At 36.4% G+C, this 21,058-nt stretch overlaps 1 protein-coding gene across 6 annotated transcripts in view; it reads left to right on the top strand.

The window, feature by feature from the left end:
- The window catches only part of LOC113119635 (hyccin-like), a 38,204-nt gene that overhangs the window by 5,944 nt on the left and 11,202 nt on the right, over positions 1-21,058 (top strand). For 2 of the 6 annotated variants that reach the window (XM_026289243.1, XM_026289246.1), the window contains exons 2-7: positions 9,587-9,667; positions 9,742-9,843; positions 14,554-14,733; positions 19,385-19,465; positions 20,393-20,508; positions 20,637-20,732. In XM_026289243.1, coding sequence (XP_026145028.1) covers positions 9,617-9,667; positions 9,742-9,843; positions 14,554-14,733; positions 19,385-19,465; positions 20,393-20,508; positions 20,637-20,732 — 626 coding nt within the window. In that variant the 5' untranslated portion in view covers positions 9,587-9,616. Of the gene's footprint in view, positions 1-1,397; positions 1,507-1,627; positions 1,894-8,318; positions 8,494-9,586; positions 9,668-9,741; positions 9,844-14,553; positions 14,734-19,384; positions 19,466-20,392; positions 20,509-20,636; positions 20,733-21,058 lie in introns of those variants that run through there. The other 4 variants (XM_026289242.1, XM_026289247.1, XM_026289245.1 and 1 more) reach the window with 4 other exon arrangements.

The raw sequence follows: 21,058 nt of genomic DNA, 5'->3' as shown, positions 1-21,058 counted from the left end.
AGACAAGTTCTACAAGTCATTGTAAAAATGGTAATGCCGTAGATTGACATTTGGCTTGTGAAAGCGAGTTATTCAAAAGTTTTCACACCCTTCAAGAACTGTCCGAAATGTATTGCATGCAAAAATATCTTGTTTTTTATTATCTGGCTTGACTTGATTTCTAGAAGTCAGGGTGTGCGTCTGTGCCAGTTGTGATGTTCATGACAACCAGTTTTTGAAGCAGTTTTGTCTGGGAAAGTGACAAGTACACAATATACCCTTGAGCACAGATGCATGTCCTATTGTGTTTAAAAGAGACTGTTATTTGTATTCAAGTTATTTGTGTGTGAGGATGAGAATGAAAAAGGAATGAAAGAGTTGCTTGAATTACAGTATACATTTTAATGTTGTGCATTTATTATAATTATTTTATTTTATTATATTATAACAATTTACACTGTCATTCAAGGTTAGGGTTAGGGCAAATGCTAAGTGAGTCAATGCTCACTAAGGCTGCATTTATTTGTTAAATATTTTTACAATTTAAAAAAGCTGGTTTCTATGTGAACATCTGTTAAAGTGTAATTTATTTCTGTGATGCTCCGCTGTATTTTCAGCATCATTCCTCCAGTCTTCAGTGTCACATGATCTTCAGAAATCAGAATAATATGATGATTTACTGCTCAAGAAACATTTCTGATTATTATCAATGTTGAACACAGTCGTGATGCACAATATTTTTGTGGAGACTGTGATGCATTTTATTTTTTAGGATTCACAGATGAACAGAAAGATCAAAAGAACAGAATTTAATTGAAATAGAAGTCTTTGGTCACATTGTAAATGTATTAACTGTTACTTTTTCACTCTTTGACTCAGAATAATGTGATTTTGAGTTTTATATGATGAGTTCACCCATGTACTGTAAGGTTTTTATTTTTTATTATTTGTCATTTACTCACCCTTATGTTGAATCATATTGGTGTGAAATGACATGAGAGTAGATAAATGCATTTTTTTTCTTTTCATTTGAGCTGAGTTAGATGTATCTCGCTAATTGACTAATGCATTGTCTTTCTTCCTCACTCATTCATCTGTCATCCATCAGTTCCTGAATCTCCAGTCTGCTGATAAACTCTGTGTTTCCTGTCATTATTGTGCCGTGTAGCAGTGGAAGTGTTTTAATGGCTCTTCTGCATCCGTATTGAAAGCGTGTCCTCAGGGTTGTTTTGGGTCTTCTCGTCTGAGCCACAGTGGTGTCAGATCCTGCTGGTTTTCCTCCGTGTGTGTGTGTGTGTGTGTTTGTGTTAACCAGTCGAAGCAGACGGAGCAGGTTTCCCTCCGAAACCCAGCCTCCTGCGCTCTGATTGGTTCTAGTGCGGACTGCCCTCGCTCTGATTGGCTGTCGGGTCTGTGTGAGTGGGTGGGAGGGGCTAGCAGGGTTTGAAACAGGAAATGAAGAAACGTTTGTGAGATGAGGAGGGAGTCGCTCTGTGGGATATTCCTCTGTCATTCGGACTTCGGACGGTAAGACTGCTTAAAATAAAACAGGAATAGTCAGGAATGTGAGTGTGTGTGTGTGTGTGTGTTAACGTATCAATCTGGGGGGCTGAAGTGTGTGCGTGTGTGTGTGTGTGTGTGTCTCGAGGGAGAGTGTTTGGACGTCAGACTAATCCAGCATATCCTAATCTTGTTTTTTGAGGGATTTTTCTTGTGAAGTGTTTGTGAAATAGCGCACTTGTTACATGTGAACATGTGAAATATGAGCAGATTTAAAAGCGTATGAGTTTTGAGACGAATGCACGGACGTGGTTGTTTGTTCCTCAGAACCAGTCTGATGGCTTTTTACTTTTTCTTTGTGCTGATTTTGTGGTAAAGTCATGATAAACAGTGCTGATAATACTTCACCAACTGGTAGGTTAAATTCTAGTTGAATAATGCTGGGATTTTTCTTGTTGAGGGTTTGTTAAATAGAGCACTTATTAACCAGCTTAAATGTGAATTAAAATACAAGAATTTGAAAGCACTTATATGCTTTAAGTGTTTGTGAAATGGTGCACTTACTGACAATCTTCTTTGTGATTTTTGTGGTGAAATGTGATAAATGGAACTGATACTACTACAGTTTCCGATTGAATCATAGTCTGATTATTCTAATTATGTAATGAGTAAGAAATCAATCATTAAATGGGCGGGGCGTGTGAACTTGTGTTTCTGTGAGCTTCAGTTTGAGCTGATCATGTGATTCTGAAGAAACTGTTGTTCATAAGCATTCCTTCTTTTGATTGTGAAACCTGTTGCTGAGAGCTGACGCTCAGATTCCCTGCGCTTGCAGTTTTCCTTTCCTGAGGATGCTGGAGCGCTGTGAGTTCATGGGATTGAATCCTCCTCTCGGCGGACGCTTTCTGTCTTCTCGTTATCGGCCTAAAGAGATTTGATCCAGATTGATTAGATTTGAGGTTGCTGTGAAGAGGAGGATACAGAAATCTGGGTTGTGGCCGGCGGCTGATGGATGTTTTTAGGTCTGGCACTCATACGTGCCGAAAGAGAGACAGTGATGTGGTTTAAAAGCGTTATTGTGATTAGATAAACTAACACAAATTAATAGTGAAAGTGTTCACAGAGAATGTTTTTAGCCTGTTAAATGTGGTTTAATGCAAAATACAACTTGGATATAATGGATAATTTGCAGTATTATGATTACTTTAGTGGCATGTTTTATATGATCATAAATTAGATGCGTAACGAAAAACTAATTTCACGCTATACACGATGTCTCTATCAATAATACATATAGTAGCATATTCGTATTATGATGTATTGTCCTAAACACTGCTATATATTTGTAAAATTTTAGTTTTTTTAATTATATAATTTTAATTTTATATTGGTATTATTTTATATTATAAATATTATAACCATGAATATTAATGTTTTATTTAATATTATTGTTTACATTTTTTATATACATTTTTATATACATTTATTAAATTGTATATATTTTTTTGTATTTTTGATTAATATAATTTATAATAAATTACCTTTTTATAAATTACTTAATTACCGTTTTTTAATTTTTTAATTGTATTTATTTTTGCCGTCATGAAAGTCACCTGGTTTACTTAAATATGCTTTCCTGGTTTAAATTTGATTTATTTGTTAGTTTTTTGCAATCTTTCATCAAAATGCAATCTCTTTATCCGCCTCTGAAACGACTATCCCTCGCCGATGACATCATCGAGGCCTCTTGTAGCCCCTCCCCCTCCAGTCTCTTACAGCAGCTCCTCTTCTGATCCAGCACTTGCAGACAGATAAATCAAGGCATTTTTTGAGTATCTTATTTCGTTATATCAGGTTGCAGAACTAAAATAGTTTGTCAGCGGTATTTGAGCTTGACTTCATCCTCCTTTAACATCTGTCTCTGTGTGAGTACCACAGCAACTGTGCAGAAGCGTCTAACTCTTGTTGTGTGGATGCGTGTTGGCTTCAGCGTCTGCAGGGAGTGTGGAGGACCCTCATTAGCGTCTCTACACCCCGTCTTCACAGTGAGCCTCTCCGTGGGCTTTAATCAGACTCTCTGCAGTAATTCAAGGAGTCTCAAGCCTCTGAGTCTCAGAACTGAGCTCTAATGATATGTTTGTCATGCTGCTGGATCTAAAAAGCCTGTTGTTTGCATCAGATGAGAAGTGAACGGTGGCGTCTGTCGCTAGAGATTGAATATTTACTGTGTCCATTATGGAGGAATCAGAGGAGGAGCTTTAGTGCCTCATGTAATGGTCTGATTGAGCTCTCTTTCTCTGCTGCTGCTTATGTTTACTGTCAACTATATTCTGGACTGTAGTGTGCTATCATCAGTTAGAATTTTTTTTTCCTAAATTCAGTGTTTTTTTTGTTAAAATTGTTCTAGATTTTTTTTTTAAGGATTAAATAAATTGTAACAATTTTAAAGGGCGACTAATTAATAGAATTCATAACATTTGAATAATTTAGTAATTTATAAAAAATGTACCAATAATACGCACCATGTTTTGTTTTTTTTCTGAAATCCTTCAGATTTTTTTTTTTTTTTTTTGGATTCCATTCTTTAGTAATTTAATTTTAATAATCAAAAATGATGATTAATCAGTTGAATTCTTATTTTATCAATTTAATAGACTAACTAATTAATCAATCAATAATACAATCATTTTACAATAATAGGGCCCTAAAATTCTCTGTTGTCTGTTTTAATTTTCCTGGATTAAATTTTTAATATTTAAATTTAATTTAAATTTAAACTTTAATAGTTATAATCAAAGTCTAACCCATTGATTTCATAAAATGTTAAAAAAAATTTAGAAAAGTATTTGAAATTTTACAATATAATAATAATATAATACAGTATTAATAATACAGCCCTTATACAATTTCTTCTACAAGTTCTGTGTTGTAGTTTAAAAAAAAGTAATAATTTTTCTGGAATTTGGTTTTTATGATTTAATACAAATTTATTTTCAAAAAATCCGGTAGTAATCAAATGAATGCATAGATCTTTGACAATTTATTTATGCTAATCTTTTTTAAATGTAATTAAATTACATTTAAACAATTCCTTTAAAAAAAAAATATTTAAAAAAAAATATTTTTTTTTAAACTGTAGTAATCAAATTAGTTCGTAAAACTTTATTTAATGTAATATTTTAACATTTTCTTAAATTTTTTTTTTTGGGGCTGCTCAATAGAGGTTTACTGTTTAAACTCAAAGCATAGGCAGAAGTGTGTGATTTATTGTGATATTCGTTAAAAAAATTTTTTTAAATGTTGTTGTTATGAGATCATAAAAAGCCCTACAGTTTTGATTTATTAATTCAAACTGAATTATAAGTTGAACTGAACATTTATTTTGCAGACTTTGTTTAAATAGTGTTCTTTTGCAATGCTATATTCACAGGCACAAGTCCATATCGCAGTTTAATGAACTCTACAGCTCTACTTTTGATTTATTCATCCAGATTTTGCCATGTTCTGTGACGTTCTCCATTACAGTATATCCCACGGTTCTTTTCACGTTTTGCGCATTGCAGAAATCCTAAGGCTGTACTGCTGTAAAGCAGCCAAAGTGAAGAAAGCTGTGCTAAATCTCCAGTATTGAGTGTGTCTGTAGGATCAGATGGAGGTTCAGTGCTTGTGTTCTGGATCTCCACACACGTCTGAGTCACTCAGTCCTTCCATGACGCATCCTATAAATATGCTCCATCAGCGTGACTTCTGGGCTTTTCTTCTCTACTTTAAGCCTTTTGCAGAGATTTTATTTTTTTTGCTCAGGCTTTTGTGATGTGCAAGTGTTCAGGGATATTATGTGCTTGTTTCGAAACCTTGCAGTTTACTTAGCTGCAATATCCAATCCGTTTGACAGTTTTATATTTTATGACTATATTTTATTTTTCACTGGAGAAATAAATGATTGCACACTTTTTAGTATTGATATTCAAAGGTTTGTTCACTTTCAAGTCATTTAAGCCATTACATCATTTAAAAAGGCTGTGTTTTTGCTCTAAATAAGCTTGGATATAAAGAATAGTTCGACCGATATATCGGCCGATATTTGGCATTTTTCAAATAACGTTTTTCTGCTTGGCCGATGGGTTCGAGGCGATAACTTTTATTTTGACGGCGTGAGAAAGGCAGCACCTGAGAACACGGTGCTCACTCTCTCTCTTGTTTACTCTTGTTGTTAACATGTCTGTCTAATATATATATAGAAGTCTAATAATCCGATAGAACGGTTAAACAAAGGAATTAATGTAAACAGAAAGTATTATAACTATTGCTTTTATATTATTAGTAATAGAAAGGCAAACATTGTAATACTTTCTTGTTTGCCGCCAGCATTAAGCAAATATGCATTTAAATAATTTAACGATCTTTGAATGGCTAATGAACATTTGATTTCACAAACTTTGCAAACGTTGTCAAATCCAGCTGTGAGATCGTGTTAAGTGTGTATTCAGCATGATCACATGTTCTCTGTGTGACGGTCGGTCCATGTGAATTGAAAGCTTTAAACTTTAAACTCATGATTTCAAATTATGCTGCGCTTTATGCTTTTGCCCACTGTGATATTCATGTGTGCTGTATGTAAAATAAGTTTTACCCTGGCTTTATTTGAAAAATATGATTCCCAATGCACACAAACTTCCCAGAAAACTGATTGCCCAAATACTTATTTTAATAAGTTTAAATAATAACTTTTTTAAACCATTGTAAAATGATTTTAAATTTCTTAAATATAATAACAATAAAAATATATTTCGTTTTATATCAGATATCGGCCCCTGATTTCCAAGATATCGGCATCGACTGTCGAAAAAACAGTATCGGTTGACCACTAATATAAAGCACCTTAAAAGTAGTCCATGGAACACGTGTAGTATATTTTAATTGGATTGAACAAATAATCAAATATAAAGCTGAACTCTAATGTAGATTCGGTCTTATTTTTCAGTTGACTGGTCATTATTGAACAACCTTTAGTCTTGTAAGAACCTTTGTGTTTGGAGCAGACTAGTGATTTGTTTATTTCTGGGTGACGTGTTCTTTTATCTGTGCTTTTGTGTTTTTCAGGTTATTAAGTGTTAATCTGATCTCTGATGTTTGGTGGTTTTCTGGACTGAACCTGAGACGCAGGTCTAATGTTTGCACACAGGGGCGTGTGGTTTGAGCACATACTGCTTCCTGTTTCCTGTTGCGTGGTTCGTTCAGCCAGTGGCACAGAGTTCTCTTGTCTTGCCTCATAGATGCAGCTGTTCAGTACATTTTTAATTGACCCTTTTATGCAAATAATCTTCTAATTTGACTAAATAATGAGTCGAGAAAATCATGTTCTTCAGTCTTTTTTGCTCCTCTTCTTCATCCATCTATACATTCATCCATCCATCCCTCTTTTCCTCTTTCCCTTCTTCCATCCATTCATCCCTTCCTTCCATCATCCCTCATTCCCTCCTTCCATCATCCGCTTTCCCTCCCATCCATTCACCCCTTCCCTCTTTTCCTCTCCATCCATCCATCCATCCATCTCTTTCCCTCCTTCCCCCTTTCCCTCATCTCTCATTTACCTCTATCCTTCCATCCATCATCTGTCTTTCCTTTATTAATCTGTCTTTCCAACCATCCATTCATCCATCACTCCATCCATCCATTCATCCATCACTCCATCCTTCTTTCCCTCCATTGATATGATTGTTAAAGATGGATGCTCTTTCCCTCCATCCATCCATCCTTCCCTCTTTTACTTCCTCCATCCATCCATCCATCTCTTTCCCTCCTTCCCCCTTTCCCTCATCTCTCATTTAGCTCTATCCTTCCATCCATCATCTCTTTTCCCTTGATCAATCCATCTGTCTTTCCAACCATCCATTCATCCATTACTCCATCCTTCTTTCCCTCTTCACTCCATCCTTCCTTCCCTCCATTGATATGATTGTTAAAGAGGGATGCTCTTTCCCTCCATCCATCCATCCTTCCCTCTTTTCCTCTCCATCCATCCATCCATCTCTTTCCCTCCTTCCCCGTTTCCCCTCATCTCTCATTTACCTCTATCCTTCCATCCATCATCTATCTTTCCTTTATTAATCTATCTGTCTTTCCAACCATCCATTCATCCATCATCCTTCCTTCCCTCCATTGATATGATTGTTAAAGAGGGATGCTCTTTCCTTCCATCCATCCATCCTTCCCTCTTTCAATTCCTCCATCCATCTATCCATACATACATCCCTCTTTCCCTCCCTCTCTCTCTCTCTCTCTCTCTCTCTCTCTCTCTCTCCCTCTCTCTCTCTCTTTCCCATCTGCTAGCTTCATTAATCTGTTTGACTGTGGATTACAGTTCCAGGATCAGTCCAGTAACCGATATCGTCCGTCCGGCTCTACCAGGTCAAAGGTCACCCGTGTTTATATTCCTCAGATGACTCGTCAGGTGATAAGCGAGGGCAGTTGAATGAATAATTAACCACTCGAGCACCAAACATTTACATTCATCCCTTCAGCAGCGTCAGCTGATTCTCCGTCCTGAGCCGATTGTTTACAATGGCTCTGAATCCGGCCGTTCCAGCACTATAGAAGGAAACCAGGACAAAATCCCTTTCCTGAAGCGGAAAGCCGTTCCTGGCACTGGAGTCGCTTAATCCAATCGCTCGTGTTCGGGATAAGACTCACTCAAGCTGTGCAACAGTTATTAATCCATCACCAGGGAAAGGAGGGGCGATTTAGACTAATCAATACAGCCGTGAATGAAGCAGTGTTTACCCTCTCTCTCTCTCTCTCTCTCTCTCTCTCTCTCTCTCTCTCTCTGCTGTCGAGCGCTCTCTGTGCTAATTAAAGAGCGCTTTGAGAGCTGCAGACGAATGGCTGTCAGAGACGTTGACTGTGGGAAGCCGTAGAGGTTATAAACAGACCGGAGTGACTCATGCATGATATGAAGGGGAACAGACAGAAGTTTTGGGCAGAGAGAAAGAACGAGAGGAAAAACTGACGACAGTAAGTTAGTGTGAGAGAGAGAGAGAGAGAGAGAGAGAGAGAGAGTCAGAGCGGGTGGAAATCAGACACACGGAAAATGTCTGTGAGAGAATATAAATATCATGACTCTTTTGCCAAAAAATGTAGAAAATGGAATTTGGTCAGGCATGTTTTTTTGATAAAGTTCTGAGTAAGTCTCTTTTCATCACCAAGGCTGCATTTATTTGAACAAAAAAAAAAAAAAAAAAAAATTGAAATATTATTGCGTAAAAAAAAAGCTGTTTTCTATATGAATCTGTGTTAAAGTGTAATTTATTTCTGTGATGCAGCGCTGTATTTTCAGCATCATTCCTCCAGTCTTCAGTGTCACATGATCTTCAGAAATCAGAATAATATGATGATTTACTGCTCAAGAAACATTTCTGATTATTATCAATGTTGAAAGCAGTTGTGCTGCACAATATTTTCATGGAAATCGTGATGCATTTTATTTTTCAGGATTCAAAGATGAACAGAAAGAACAGTATTTAATTGAATCATTTAGACTTATAAATGACTTGACTGTCACTTTAAAACATTTCCCTCCATCCAGCCATTCATCCATCACTCTTTCCTTCCTTCCATCCATCCATCCATCCCTCTTTCCCTTCTTCCATATATCCCTCTTTCTCTCCATCCATCCATCCTTCTTTCCCTCCCTCCATCCCTCTTTCCCATCTTCCATCTATCCCTCTTTCCCTCCATCCATCCATTCCTCTTTCCCCTTTCCACCCATCCATCCATCCATCCATCCCTCTTTCCCTTCTTGCATCTATCCCTCTTTCCCTCCCTCCTTCCATCCATCTATCCCTCTTTCTCCTTTCCATCCATCCATCCATCCATCTTTTCATTTAAATTAGAATTATTTTTTAAATTATTTTAGTAATAATTGTTTTGTAATCTTTTTTTCATTTGGATTATTTTAAGAATTAATCTCTTTAGTTGCAACGCTTGTGACTTTTAAAATAAAACTAAAAATCCTATCATGGTTTGTCATAAGCCGTATGTCATGATGTCATGTGACTGTTGTCTGAAAGCGTTGCTCTGAGAGAGAGTCTGTGGTGGTGTGTTTCAGGCTGAGGTCTCCTGCAGCACATGAGGCAAGATGCTGGCCATGGATCACAGCGTGGTGGAGGACTGGCTGTCTGAGTTTAAGGTGCGTCTCTCTCTCTCTCTCTCGTGATCACGGTTTCTCTGAGATGTGTCACGGTGTGTTTTCTGCTGTTTCAGACTCTTCCAGAGACGGCCGTCTCCAGCTACGCTGCTTCTCTGAAGGACAAGGGCTCTCTGGTTCCTGCGCTCTATAAAGTCATACGAGAGAATTACAGCGACGTAAGACCATCTCTGTGCCTCACTCTTTATTTCTCTCTCATCCTTTTGTGCTTTCATAACATGCTGTTTAAAACTTAGTCACTAGTTCCCAGAAATACAGCAATGACAGAAAAATAAAACATATTGTGAAATAAAAAAAAAACTTTAAATTATTTTATTTCAGCTAGTTGCTAAGGTAACATTTCTCCTTTTCATTAAGTTCAACTTGATGTACTGAAATAACTATAACTAAAACTGAAATAAAAACTAACAAAAGCTACATAGGAAAATAAAAAGCAAATAAACACAATTATTAAAACTTTAGTAAATATTAAAATATATATATTTTTAATTTACATAATTTTATAATGCGCAAAATGTTATTAAATTAATTTAATTACTTGTGTACTATTATTGTATTTATTAATATTTTGAGTTGGCTTCAGTTTTAACTTTTAATTTGAGTTTTTTTTTTTGAATAAAATAAAACAATTAAAAATGAAACCTAAGAAACCTTATAAAATAAAACCTTTAATTTTTTAATGAATAAAAAAGGAAAATTAACACAATTACTAAAACATTTGCAAATATAAAAAATTTGAGTAATTTTGTAATGGGGAAAAAATGAAATTAAAACTTAACAAACCTTATAAATCCTGATGAAAAAAATCCTTAAATAATTTTGTAATTAATAAAAATAAATAACTCAAACTATTAAAAACTATAGAAATATCTTAATGACACTAAAATATTACTGCTAGGGCTGAATTATTTTTAGAAAGATTTCTAAATGATTTAAAGTGTTTTTTTTTTGTTTTGTTTTTTACCTGGGAAATATTTTAATTTATTTATTATTTTTTTTAATAACAATTATATTGCTATACTAATATATTAATAAACTACTATAATTGTATCTTTATTTTTTTAACATTAAATCAGAAGTTTGAAGAAAAGTATCTTAAAAAGACAATTTGGGCAACAAATTGCGTATGAACACAAATGTGAGCCTGACACTTTGCTCTTGTCTCCCAGCTCTTCATTTTCAAATAGTTTCAAAGTTTCAAAGTCGTGCAGATGCGTTTTCTGATCTTATGATCAAACTCAGAGATGTCGGGACTAAAATAAGCAGAATATCTCTTGAGATCAGTGTTACTGATGTCTATTTCTGTGTGTGTGTGTGTGTGTGTGTGTGTGTGTGTGTGTGGTGATGTCAGCGTGAGTTATGACCATATGAGCTCATTATCATGCGGTCTGTTGTCATGGCAGCATAACATCACAGTGATGACTGATGGGACGGGTGTGTTCTGTGTAACAGCCAAAGTAATGACACATTCACACAAGAATCTCTCTTACTGGAATCCACCACATCTCTCAGACTTCACTAATATACTGATAAAGTCTGAAGCTCTTCCTTTAGTAATGTGCTTAAAGGAGGGGTGAAATGCTCGTTTTCACTCAATATCCTGTTAATCTTGAGTACCTATAGAGTAGTACTGCATCCTTCATAACTCCAAAAAGTCTTTAGTTTTATTATATTTATAAGAGAAAGATAGTCTGTATCGATTTTTCCCGGAAAAACATGACCGGCTGGAGGCGTGATGTGTGGGCGGAGCTAAAGAATCACGAGCGCCAGTAGGCTTTTGTGTTGAGAGCGTTTGGAAGTTGTGACATTACCGTGAGGAAAAAACCATCATCCAAAACAAACCATGGCTAACAGTCAGATTCAGCCGTTTATTTATGATCCAGAATCAGATCCCGAGGCTGAAACTGAACGAGAGCAGCAGCAATGACTCGCTCAGAGCGGGGCTCGAACCCGGGTCTCGGCATGGGAGGGGACGCACTAACAAGGAGGCAGAGATATTTGAAGCAGTTTTACTCACCGCCTGCGGTTCCAACACACGATCGTGACCCTTTTTCATTGGGATTGCATCATCCTTAAGAAATAAACGATGTGCAAATCCGTCGTCAAACTGGGCCTTGTTTGTAAAACAAGCATCTTCGAAATGCAGGGAACAAACAAAAACACTTGCACAACTCCGTTGATGCTCTGTAAAAATAAACTCCATCCACTGGTCCCTTAATGCTGTTTCTCTTTTGGTAATCTTTGCAGGGTTGTCTTGCCCTGGCAACCAAAAACACACTTCTTTTGTGACATTTCGCGACGCTCTCGCTCTGATCAGTGAATGTCTGTTGTGCTCTCAGTGCTCTGCTATACGGGAGCGCGCACTCTTCCGGCAGAAGTGCCTTAAGATTTTTGGAACAGAAATACTCCTTCAAACGTACAACTTAATTTTTGAAACTTTGTCCATGTTTAGCATGGGAATCCAACTCTTTAACAGTGTAAAAAACTCATTATGCATGAAATAGCATTTCACCCCCCCTTTAATGTCATCATCGTCACTCAACAAATAGCTCTCTAGTACTAATATTTAACATCAGCTGAGTACTCGAGTGTTTCTGATCCTTTTGCTTTCATTTTAATATGCACATGCAATGTTCACAATAAAATAAATAACTAAATCTGCGAGTTATGAGCTACTTTTAGCCTTACAATGTTTTGTTTCAGTGTTATACACTAGGGGGCGCTAATACACATCTCCTAATGAGCACAAATGAGCGATCTCATATGTAAGCATATGACCTAGTGATGGGAGAAATTAATCTTTTTGAAGATTTGAATCAATTGAACCATTTGCTTCGTTAAATGATTCACTGAAGCGCTCGAAACGCCACACACTAGTGACACCTGCTGGTCAAAAGTGTGTAAATGCAACAAAAACATGCGTAAAAAACAGCTTGTACAAACCCAATGCAAATATTTTCTTCGAAGTGTAGTATATTATATTTAGAAATTTATCAGATTTAAAAATGAGGACCACAGAAGCAATTGATTGTAGTATTAAAACAACTAAAAACAGATCCAAAACTACAAGCTAAAACTGTGTGAATACTATCTATGCACGTTTAAAAAATAAAGAAATTAAATAAAAATTACAAATGCATACAACAAAATGTCAACAAAACGTAACATTTGAATGAAAAAGAGTTAAAAACAGCATGAGATGACACAATTTTTTTAATAAATGTTCCTGGTCTTATTTTGCAACAGAAGAGTAGTCGAATACCCTTCAGCACATGATGTATTCAAGACTGTTGCAATATGATATGAAATATAAACCATTAATATCATAATGTGATCTAATCCCAGTAGATAAAATCATGTCCCAGTCCTCATCAGGATGAACTCAAGTATCATCTGGTGTTGAATTAAACCTGTCGACTAGCTGTTTAATGTCTGTCAGTATTAAACTGGTTAGACCTGATGTTCCCGATCTGTTTTTCTCAGCCAAAACACCTTTGACCTAAAATATTAACTTGAAGTATCACTGAGATATAAGTTAATATGTCAATAATTTAACAATTGCATTTGGATGTTTACAGGTCAGTGATTGCACATGCAGATAAAGTGCTTAATAATTGTTTAATTTTGATACATTTTTTGTGAGGTGCAGTTTTTTTGGTAATTTTATCAAGTAGTTTTATATAATATAAAGTAAATATATAAAGTAATATAAAGAGTTTTTATTTGGAAATTATTTATTGTATTTGTTTGTGATTTTTTTTATTTTTTATTTTTATTTCATATTTAATATTTATTTAATTTAAGTTTAAGTATTTAAATATATAATTTAAAATACTTCATTACATTTAAGAATTTTTTTTGTACTTTCTTTAGACTTTTTTTATTAGCATTTTCGACATTTTATACAAAATAAAATAATTAAATTATTTAAATTTATATAATCAAAAATATATATTTAATTTTTTTTTTACATTTTAGGGGATGCCTAAAATCAATCAAACAAAGAATTAGCAAAACGCTCTAAGCTCTTATTATAAAAATGAAAACAAAAAATTGAAATGTTTTACTTTACATGTAAGTAATCTAGAATATATGAAAGTTTCACTTAGGTGTAAAAAAAAAAAAATGTTTTACACAATATTACATTTTTTTTTTTTGGGATGCACCGGTTTATTTATATGTTTGTTTGTGTGTGTGTGTGTGTGTGTGTGTGTGTGTGTGTGAGACCCTGGGGCACAAAACCTGTCCTAAGTATCTGGGGTATATTTATAGCAATAGCCAAAATAACATTGTGTGTGTAAAAGTTTTTAGATTTTTCTTTTATGCTAAAAATCATTAGGATATTAAGCAAAGATCATGTTCCATGAAGATATTTTGTAAATTTCCTACCGTAAATATATCAAAACCTAAAAATTTATTAGTAATATGCATTGCTAAGAACTTCATTTGAACATCTTTAAAGGTGATTTTCTCAATATTTAGATTTTTTTACATCCAGATTTTCAAATAGTTGTATCTCAGCCAAATATTATCCTATCATAACAAACCATACATCAATGGAAAGATGATTTATTCAGCATTCAATAATGTATGCATCTTAATTTCGATAAATTGTCACTTCAGACTGGTTTTGTGGTCCATGGTCTCGTATACATGTATGTTTATGTGTGTGTATATATATATATATATATATATATATATATATATATATATATATATATATATATATATATATATATATATACACACACTTATTTTAGGGGTGTAAATGTTTCTTGTGGACTCCTGCTCTGATCTGGGTGTATGGTCTGTAAATGAGATGTGTGTTTGGTGTTGTGGTGTAACAGGGCTGTGTTTGTGTCTCTCAGCTGCTGGAGCCCGTGTGTCATCAGTTGTTTGAGTTTTACCGCAGCGGCGAGCCTCGTTTACAGCGCTTCACTCTTCAGTTTCTGCCCGAGCTGGTGTGGAGTTATCTGTCAGTGACGGCCGCTCGAGATCCTCACTGCAGCGGCTGCATCGAGGCGCTCCTGCTGGGCATCTACAACCTGGTGAGAGCCCTGCTCCACAACACACACTCCACATCAACAACACACACTCCACACATCCCTGCTCCACAACACACACTCCACATCAACAACACACACTCCACACATCCCTGCTCCACAACACACACTCCACATCAACAACACACACTCCACACATCCCTGCTCCACAACACACACTCCACATCAACAACACACACTCCATAGACCACACACATGAGGAAATGTCAGCCATATCAACTCACTAAATGAGTTTGTTTGTATAATTTGGCCAGTTCTCGGGTAAGAACAAAGCTCCAGCTGAATTTAGTTGAAAAGTACTTTAGAAGCTGCTTTATACTCTAGATAAATTGATGAATTTGGCTAAATTGACACTATAATTGAAATGAATAAGCATTGAACAGAATTGAGCGGAGTAATTTTTAATCAACTTCGCAGCATTGACACAGCTAAAACCAAAACAAAACTGGATCCACTAAATCGAATCAGGACTGAACTGAATTTAGCAGAAGAATGGTTTACAGTTGGATTCAATTTGTTTCATAATTGAATAACTTTGCAAGACCGCCCATTAAAGTCGCCAAACCAGTTCGCAAACAGATTAAAGTGTGGCCAGAAGGATCATCAGAGGTTCTTCAAGACTGCTTCAACACAACTGACTGGGACATGTTTAAACAGGCTGCCACATGCAATAACACCACTGACCTCCTGGAGTACTCAGAGACTGTCACTGCCTACATTAATAAGTGTATTGATGATGTAACGGTCGCAAAAGCCATCACTGTCCGGGCCAACCATAAGCCGTGGATGACGGGGGAGGTCTACAGACTCCTGAAGACACGGAACGCTGCCTTCAGAGCTGGAGATGAGGTGGGCCTGAGAACAGCCGGGGCCAACCTGTCCCGCGGCATCAGAGAGGCTAAGAGACAGCACTCCAGGAGGATAGCCCATCAATTCAGTGACAGCAGAGACACTAGGAACCTGTGGCAGGGGATACAGACCATTACGGACTACAAGCCCCCACCACAGACCTGTGACAACAACATCTCTCTGCTAAATGAGCTGAACACCTTCTTCGCTCGCTTTGAGCAACAAAACAGCACCACTGCACAGAAGACTCCACCTCCTCCCGGTGACCAGATATTGATGCTGACCCCAGACAGTGTGAGGAGATCCTTCAGCAGTATCAATGCACGCAAAGCTCCTGGGTCCTGACAACATCCCTGGGTGTGTACTGAAAGACTGTGCAGCAGAACTCACTGATGTCTTCACAGACATTTTCAACATCTCACTGAGTCAGGCTGTTGTTCCCACATGTTTTCAAAACTACCACCATCATCCCAGTCCCGAAGAAGCCATCTCCGTCCTGCTTCAATGACTACCGTCCTGTTGCACTTACCCCCATCCTCATAAAGTGCTTTGAACGGCTAGTCATGCACCACTTCAAGTCTGCCCTCCCCCCTCCCTCCCTCCCTCCCTCCCTCCCTGGACCCCTTCCAGTTTTCATATCGGTCCAACTGGTCTACCAATGATGCCATCGCCACTACCCTCCACTCAGCACTCACACATCTGGACAAAAAGGACTCATATGTCAGAATGTTGTTCATAGACTTCAGTTCAGCATTCAACACAATCAACCGTCAACAGCTCATTTACAAACTGATTCAGCTGGGGCTCAACACTTCGCTGTGCAACTGGCTGTAGGACTTTCTGACTGGAAGACCTCAGGCAGTACGGGTCGGCAGTAACACATCCAGCACCATCACACTGAACACTGGGGCCCCCCAAGGATGTGTGCTGAGCCCCCTCCTCTTCACTCTGCTGACCCATGACTGCTCACCGTCACACAACTCCAACCTCTTTATTAAGTTTGCGGATGACACGACTGTGGTGGGTCTCATTAGCAACAAAGATGAGACAAACTACAGAAGTGAGGTGAGCCGCCTGGCTGGGTGGTGCAGTGACAACAATCTCTCTGAACGTGGAGAAGACGCGGGAGATTGTTGTAGACTTGAGGAGAGCACACTCTCAGCACGTTCCTCTGACCATCAACGGTGCGAATGTGGAGGGAGTGAGCAGCACCAAGTTCCTGGGTGTGCACATCACAGCGGACCTCTCCTGGACCGAAAACACAGCAGCACTGGCCAAGAAATCACAGCAGCGTCTCTACTTCCTCCGCAAACTGAGAAGAGCCAGAGCCCCACCCCCCATCATGTACATCTTCTACAGGGGCACCATCGAGAGCATCCTGACGAGTTGCATTACTGTGTGGTATGGCGCCTGCAACGCGTCCTGCCGAAAGACCCTGCAATGCATAGTGAGAGCAGCTGAGAAGTTCATCCCCCCCACCCCCACTAATATACGATGACATGCACCAGTCACTTTGTGCAGCATTCGTCTGCTCACTACCTATTTTTTTTCTCAGAATCAGTTTTATTTTATTATTATTATTATTATTATTATTATTATTATTATTATTATTTTAATTTATTTATTCGCCAAATTCCATATTTTAATTTTGATATTTCGGAATTTAATTTGAATGGTGTAATTAGATTAGTCATTTGGAATTAGACAAATTACTTTATCTTTTAATCAAATGAAAATTAAACAACCCCTTTTTAGCGAAGAAAGTGTTGTACATCATATGTTTACCATCATAAATTAATCATAAATTTGATAAAAGTAATAATTATGATATATATTTTATTAAATATATTATTAGTGTCAGTAGTATTATTACATTGAGACGTATGCTCTTCTGTACAATAGCAGTATGTTTCTTTCACAGTTTCTTCAAGTTAAACATAACTTTTATTTTGGCGGGTTGTCATGAAGAGCTTTGAGTTTCTGTGTGGATATCGTGTGATTTTTTTTATTTTTTTATTTTGTTCATCAATATTTAATCAGCTAATGAGTGCACATCAGTGTGACTTAGAAAAATCTTTGAATCTTTCCCCGAGCCCTAAAAAGCATGTCAAGAAGTGGTGTAGATGTGGCTCAGAGAGGCTTCTTCTGTGGTGTTGGTGTTTCTGTCCGGCTGTGAGCAGTGAAGCCCGGCTCTGAGCGACGTGGTGGTCTTTGAAGGGTTTACCCCCAGTGAAGTGTCATCTGTCCATCAGAGACAGACGGACGGTGGGTGTCCTGTGTTCAGAGACACTCTGAAATCTCACTCAATCTGTTTCATGTGAACTGCATCCGCTCTGTGCTTTCACCATGACTGTGCTGAAATGTTTCGACACCTTGTCAAACTCGTGACACGTTCACCATCAGAGCTGAGGAGAAACTTTCTGAACTTTATTCTGGCTTCACTGTGTTTCTGACAGCAGCTCAGCTGTTTTTCAGATACAAGCTTCCTTCTCCATGTGACCAGAGTTCATCATGCTCTTATTTTGTCATATTATACACAAGTACAGACAAGATCCTTTATCCCTGAAACATTTTACTAGATTTAACTTTGTGTGAAACAGTTTTATTTATGCAGTTAACACATTTTACCAAATATCATTTTAAGAGATTTTTTGTTTGTTGCAAAAATAGATTTTTAAAGTATATATATATATATATATATATATATATATATATATATATATATATATATATATATAAAAAGTTTATTCTATGTGTATGTGTATGTGTGTGTGTGTGTGTGTATATGTGTGTGTATATATATATATATATATATTATATTCTAAATGCATAATTTTAATTAAAACAATTAATTATTTTATTTTTAAATTATAAAATTATGCATTTAGAAAATTATTAAATTTGGATGTTTGTGTATATAAAATAAAATATGTGCCAAAATAGATTTTTTAAGTCTTTTATAATTTACTAAAAATGTTTTTTATATATATAATAATAATAATAATACACACAAATTCTAAATGAATAATTTTATAATTGAATATATATTTTATTAAATTATAATTTATAATAAATAAAGGGGGAAATATTTTATATATATCATTTTTGGGGAAGTGTTTTTTGTAATATTAATTATATTTAAAGTTTTATATGTAATTTTTAGGTGAAATAAAGTTTAAATAGATATAGTATTTATATTTAATTTGTAAAACATTTAAAATGATCAGACTTTGGGGAGGGGGTGAAATACAGTTTTGCTTTTGTTTTATGTCTCTATGCATTTTTCAGATTATCTTCAGGCAATTATCTTGGTAGTGGCTAATGGGGATCCAAATAAAAGTCCTGTTTCGCTTTCTGACAAAGACGGGCATCTTTTGATTTCAGTGTTAATGGACTAAAATGGAATTGCAGTGCAAAGGAAATGCATTAGATGTGTAATAGATGCTTTATCTGGTTGCATTCATCCGCTAAAGAGACTGATGGGAAATTTTTTAATTCTTTCTTTTTATTGCAAGTGTGTAGTCTTCTAATGATTAGTGTTTTCGGGTTGAGCTTTATTGCTGTTCTTCATCAACAGCACACAAAATGAGTTAAATACAGTAAAAACGACACGTCAATGTGCTCATAAATCTCATGAATATGATTATTTGTTGAGGCATTGTCTTTGAGGTCATTGCCTTGTGCAGCTTCAGTACAGATACAGGGTTTGTTTAGTTGTGTGCATGTTCCCTCACGAGTCTCAACTCTTCATGTTTATCATCTCTCTCTCTCTCTCTCTCTCTCTCAGGAAATCGTTGATAAAGACGGTCAGAGTAAAGTGTTGTCCTTCAGCATCCCTTCCTTATCGAAGCCGTCGGTTTATCACGAGGTGAGTCGATCTGATCCAGCTCTTAAGCCACAACACTGGTTACATCACTCATTTTTAAGGCATAAGAGCTGCTTAAATCACACTTAGTGAAGTTTGTATAATGAAAGTTACAATAACATAATATTTCCTTCAGATGTTTAGTCATGTTTATTTTGTGCTGAAGATGGTTTTAATGTGGAGGAGATGATCTGTCACTCCACATTAAACGGCGCCAAACATCATTTATTGTTTCAATACTGCAATACAATGGACATAAATTGAAATCTGAGACTTTGTTTCATGTTAAAAGTACCAATTCAAATTGTGATTTATTGGATGGTAGGTGCCCTTCAATGTTTTGTCCATTAACTGAAAACTTGGGATTTAAGAATCAATATCGTTACGTAAAAAAAAAAAAATTAATATTTTTTAATCCAGCTTTCTTCTGTTTAGCAATATTTGGGATTTTGATAAGCCTGTTGACTTTGCGGTTTATTTTTGGTCATATTTTTTCCACTGCTGTATTTTACCTTTTTTTTTCACCTTTGCATAAATTACCCAAATTTTGCTTTTCAAAGAAAAAAATCTATTACAAAACAACACTTTAAAAATATTTACTTAACATTGAATTTTGCAGCCTTCCTGCATTGTTCGATACAATTTATTCAGTCTTTTAGCCATTTTCAGCCCTAATTTATATATACTAAGTGAGTTTGACATTGTATTTTGTTGTTGTTTGAATTGCATTCAAGCAATTTGACGCCAAATTTACCCTTATTTGAAAGTGAAAGTAAATTGCTCTTTTACAGGCTATTTCAAATACTTCTGGAAATTACAAACAGATTTTTAATCCATTTTAAAACTAGATTTGTTCAAGTGGTATTTACAAGACTGACTCTTACTTACTCTGCATCTGTCCTGACTGTCGTCTCTATGTCCCGCCCCCAGCCGTCTTCCATTGGCTCTCTGGCCCTGACTGAAGGAGCCTTGGCCAATCACGGTCTGAGTCGTGTGGTGTACAGCGGCCCCCACCTGCAGCGAGAGACCTTCACTGCGCAGAACAGGTGCACATCAAACACGCTTTTATTATAGACATCAATTTTCAATCAGCAAATGAGTGCTGACTGGTGATTGAATTGAGTGTTGTGCAGCTCTAATTTGATGACACTGTGTGTGTGTGTGTGTGTTTTAGGTTTGAGGTGCTGACGTTCCTGCTGCTGTGTTATAATGCGTCTCTGAGCTACATGAGCAGCTCGTCTCTGCAGTCTCTGTGTCAGCTCAGCTCCAGGTTCGACACAAAACATACAGTTTCAGCCGTTTTAGATCACATACAGTCTGTTTTATAACCATCCCTGAGGGATGTGATGGATGGCACAGAGGCGTTTTGTATTGCTTGTTTGCTTTAAGAAATATATATAATCTTGAGCTCGTCTCCTGCCTCCTTGTGGTGTTCCTGCCAACTTTCAATCCAGACCTTCTCACTTGGACCGATGTATGTCAGCCAGGGCAATAATTTGGCTGATATTTGGCTTTTTTGAGACTTCCAGTATAGGTCAATCTCCATTTAGTTGATTAAAATCAGTCAATCCCTTTTTATTCAGGTCCCAAATTGAT

Source organism: Carassius auratus, chromosome 19, assembly GCF_003368295.1.
Source record: "Carassius auratus strain Wakin chromosome 19, ASM336829v1, whole genome shotgun sequence".
In the NCBI taxonomy this organism is placed as follows: domain Eukaryota; kingdom Metazoa; phylum Chordata; class Actinopteri; order Cypriniformes; family Cyprinidae; genus Carassius; species Carassius auratus.
This window is presented reverse-complemented; position numbering and strand designations above follow the sequence as displayed.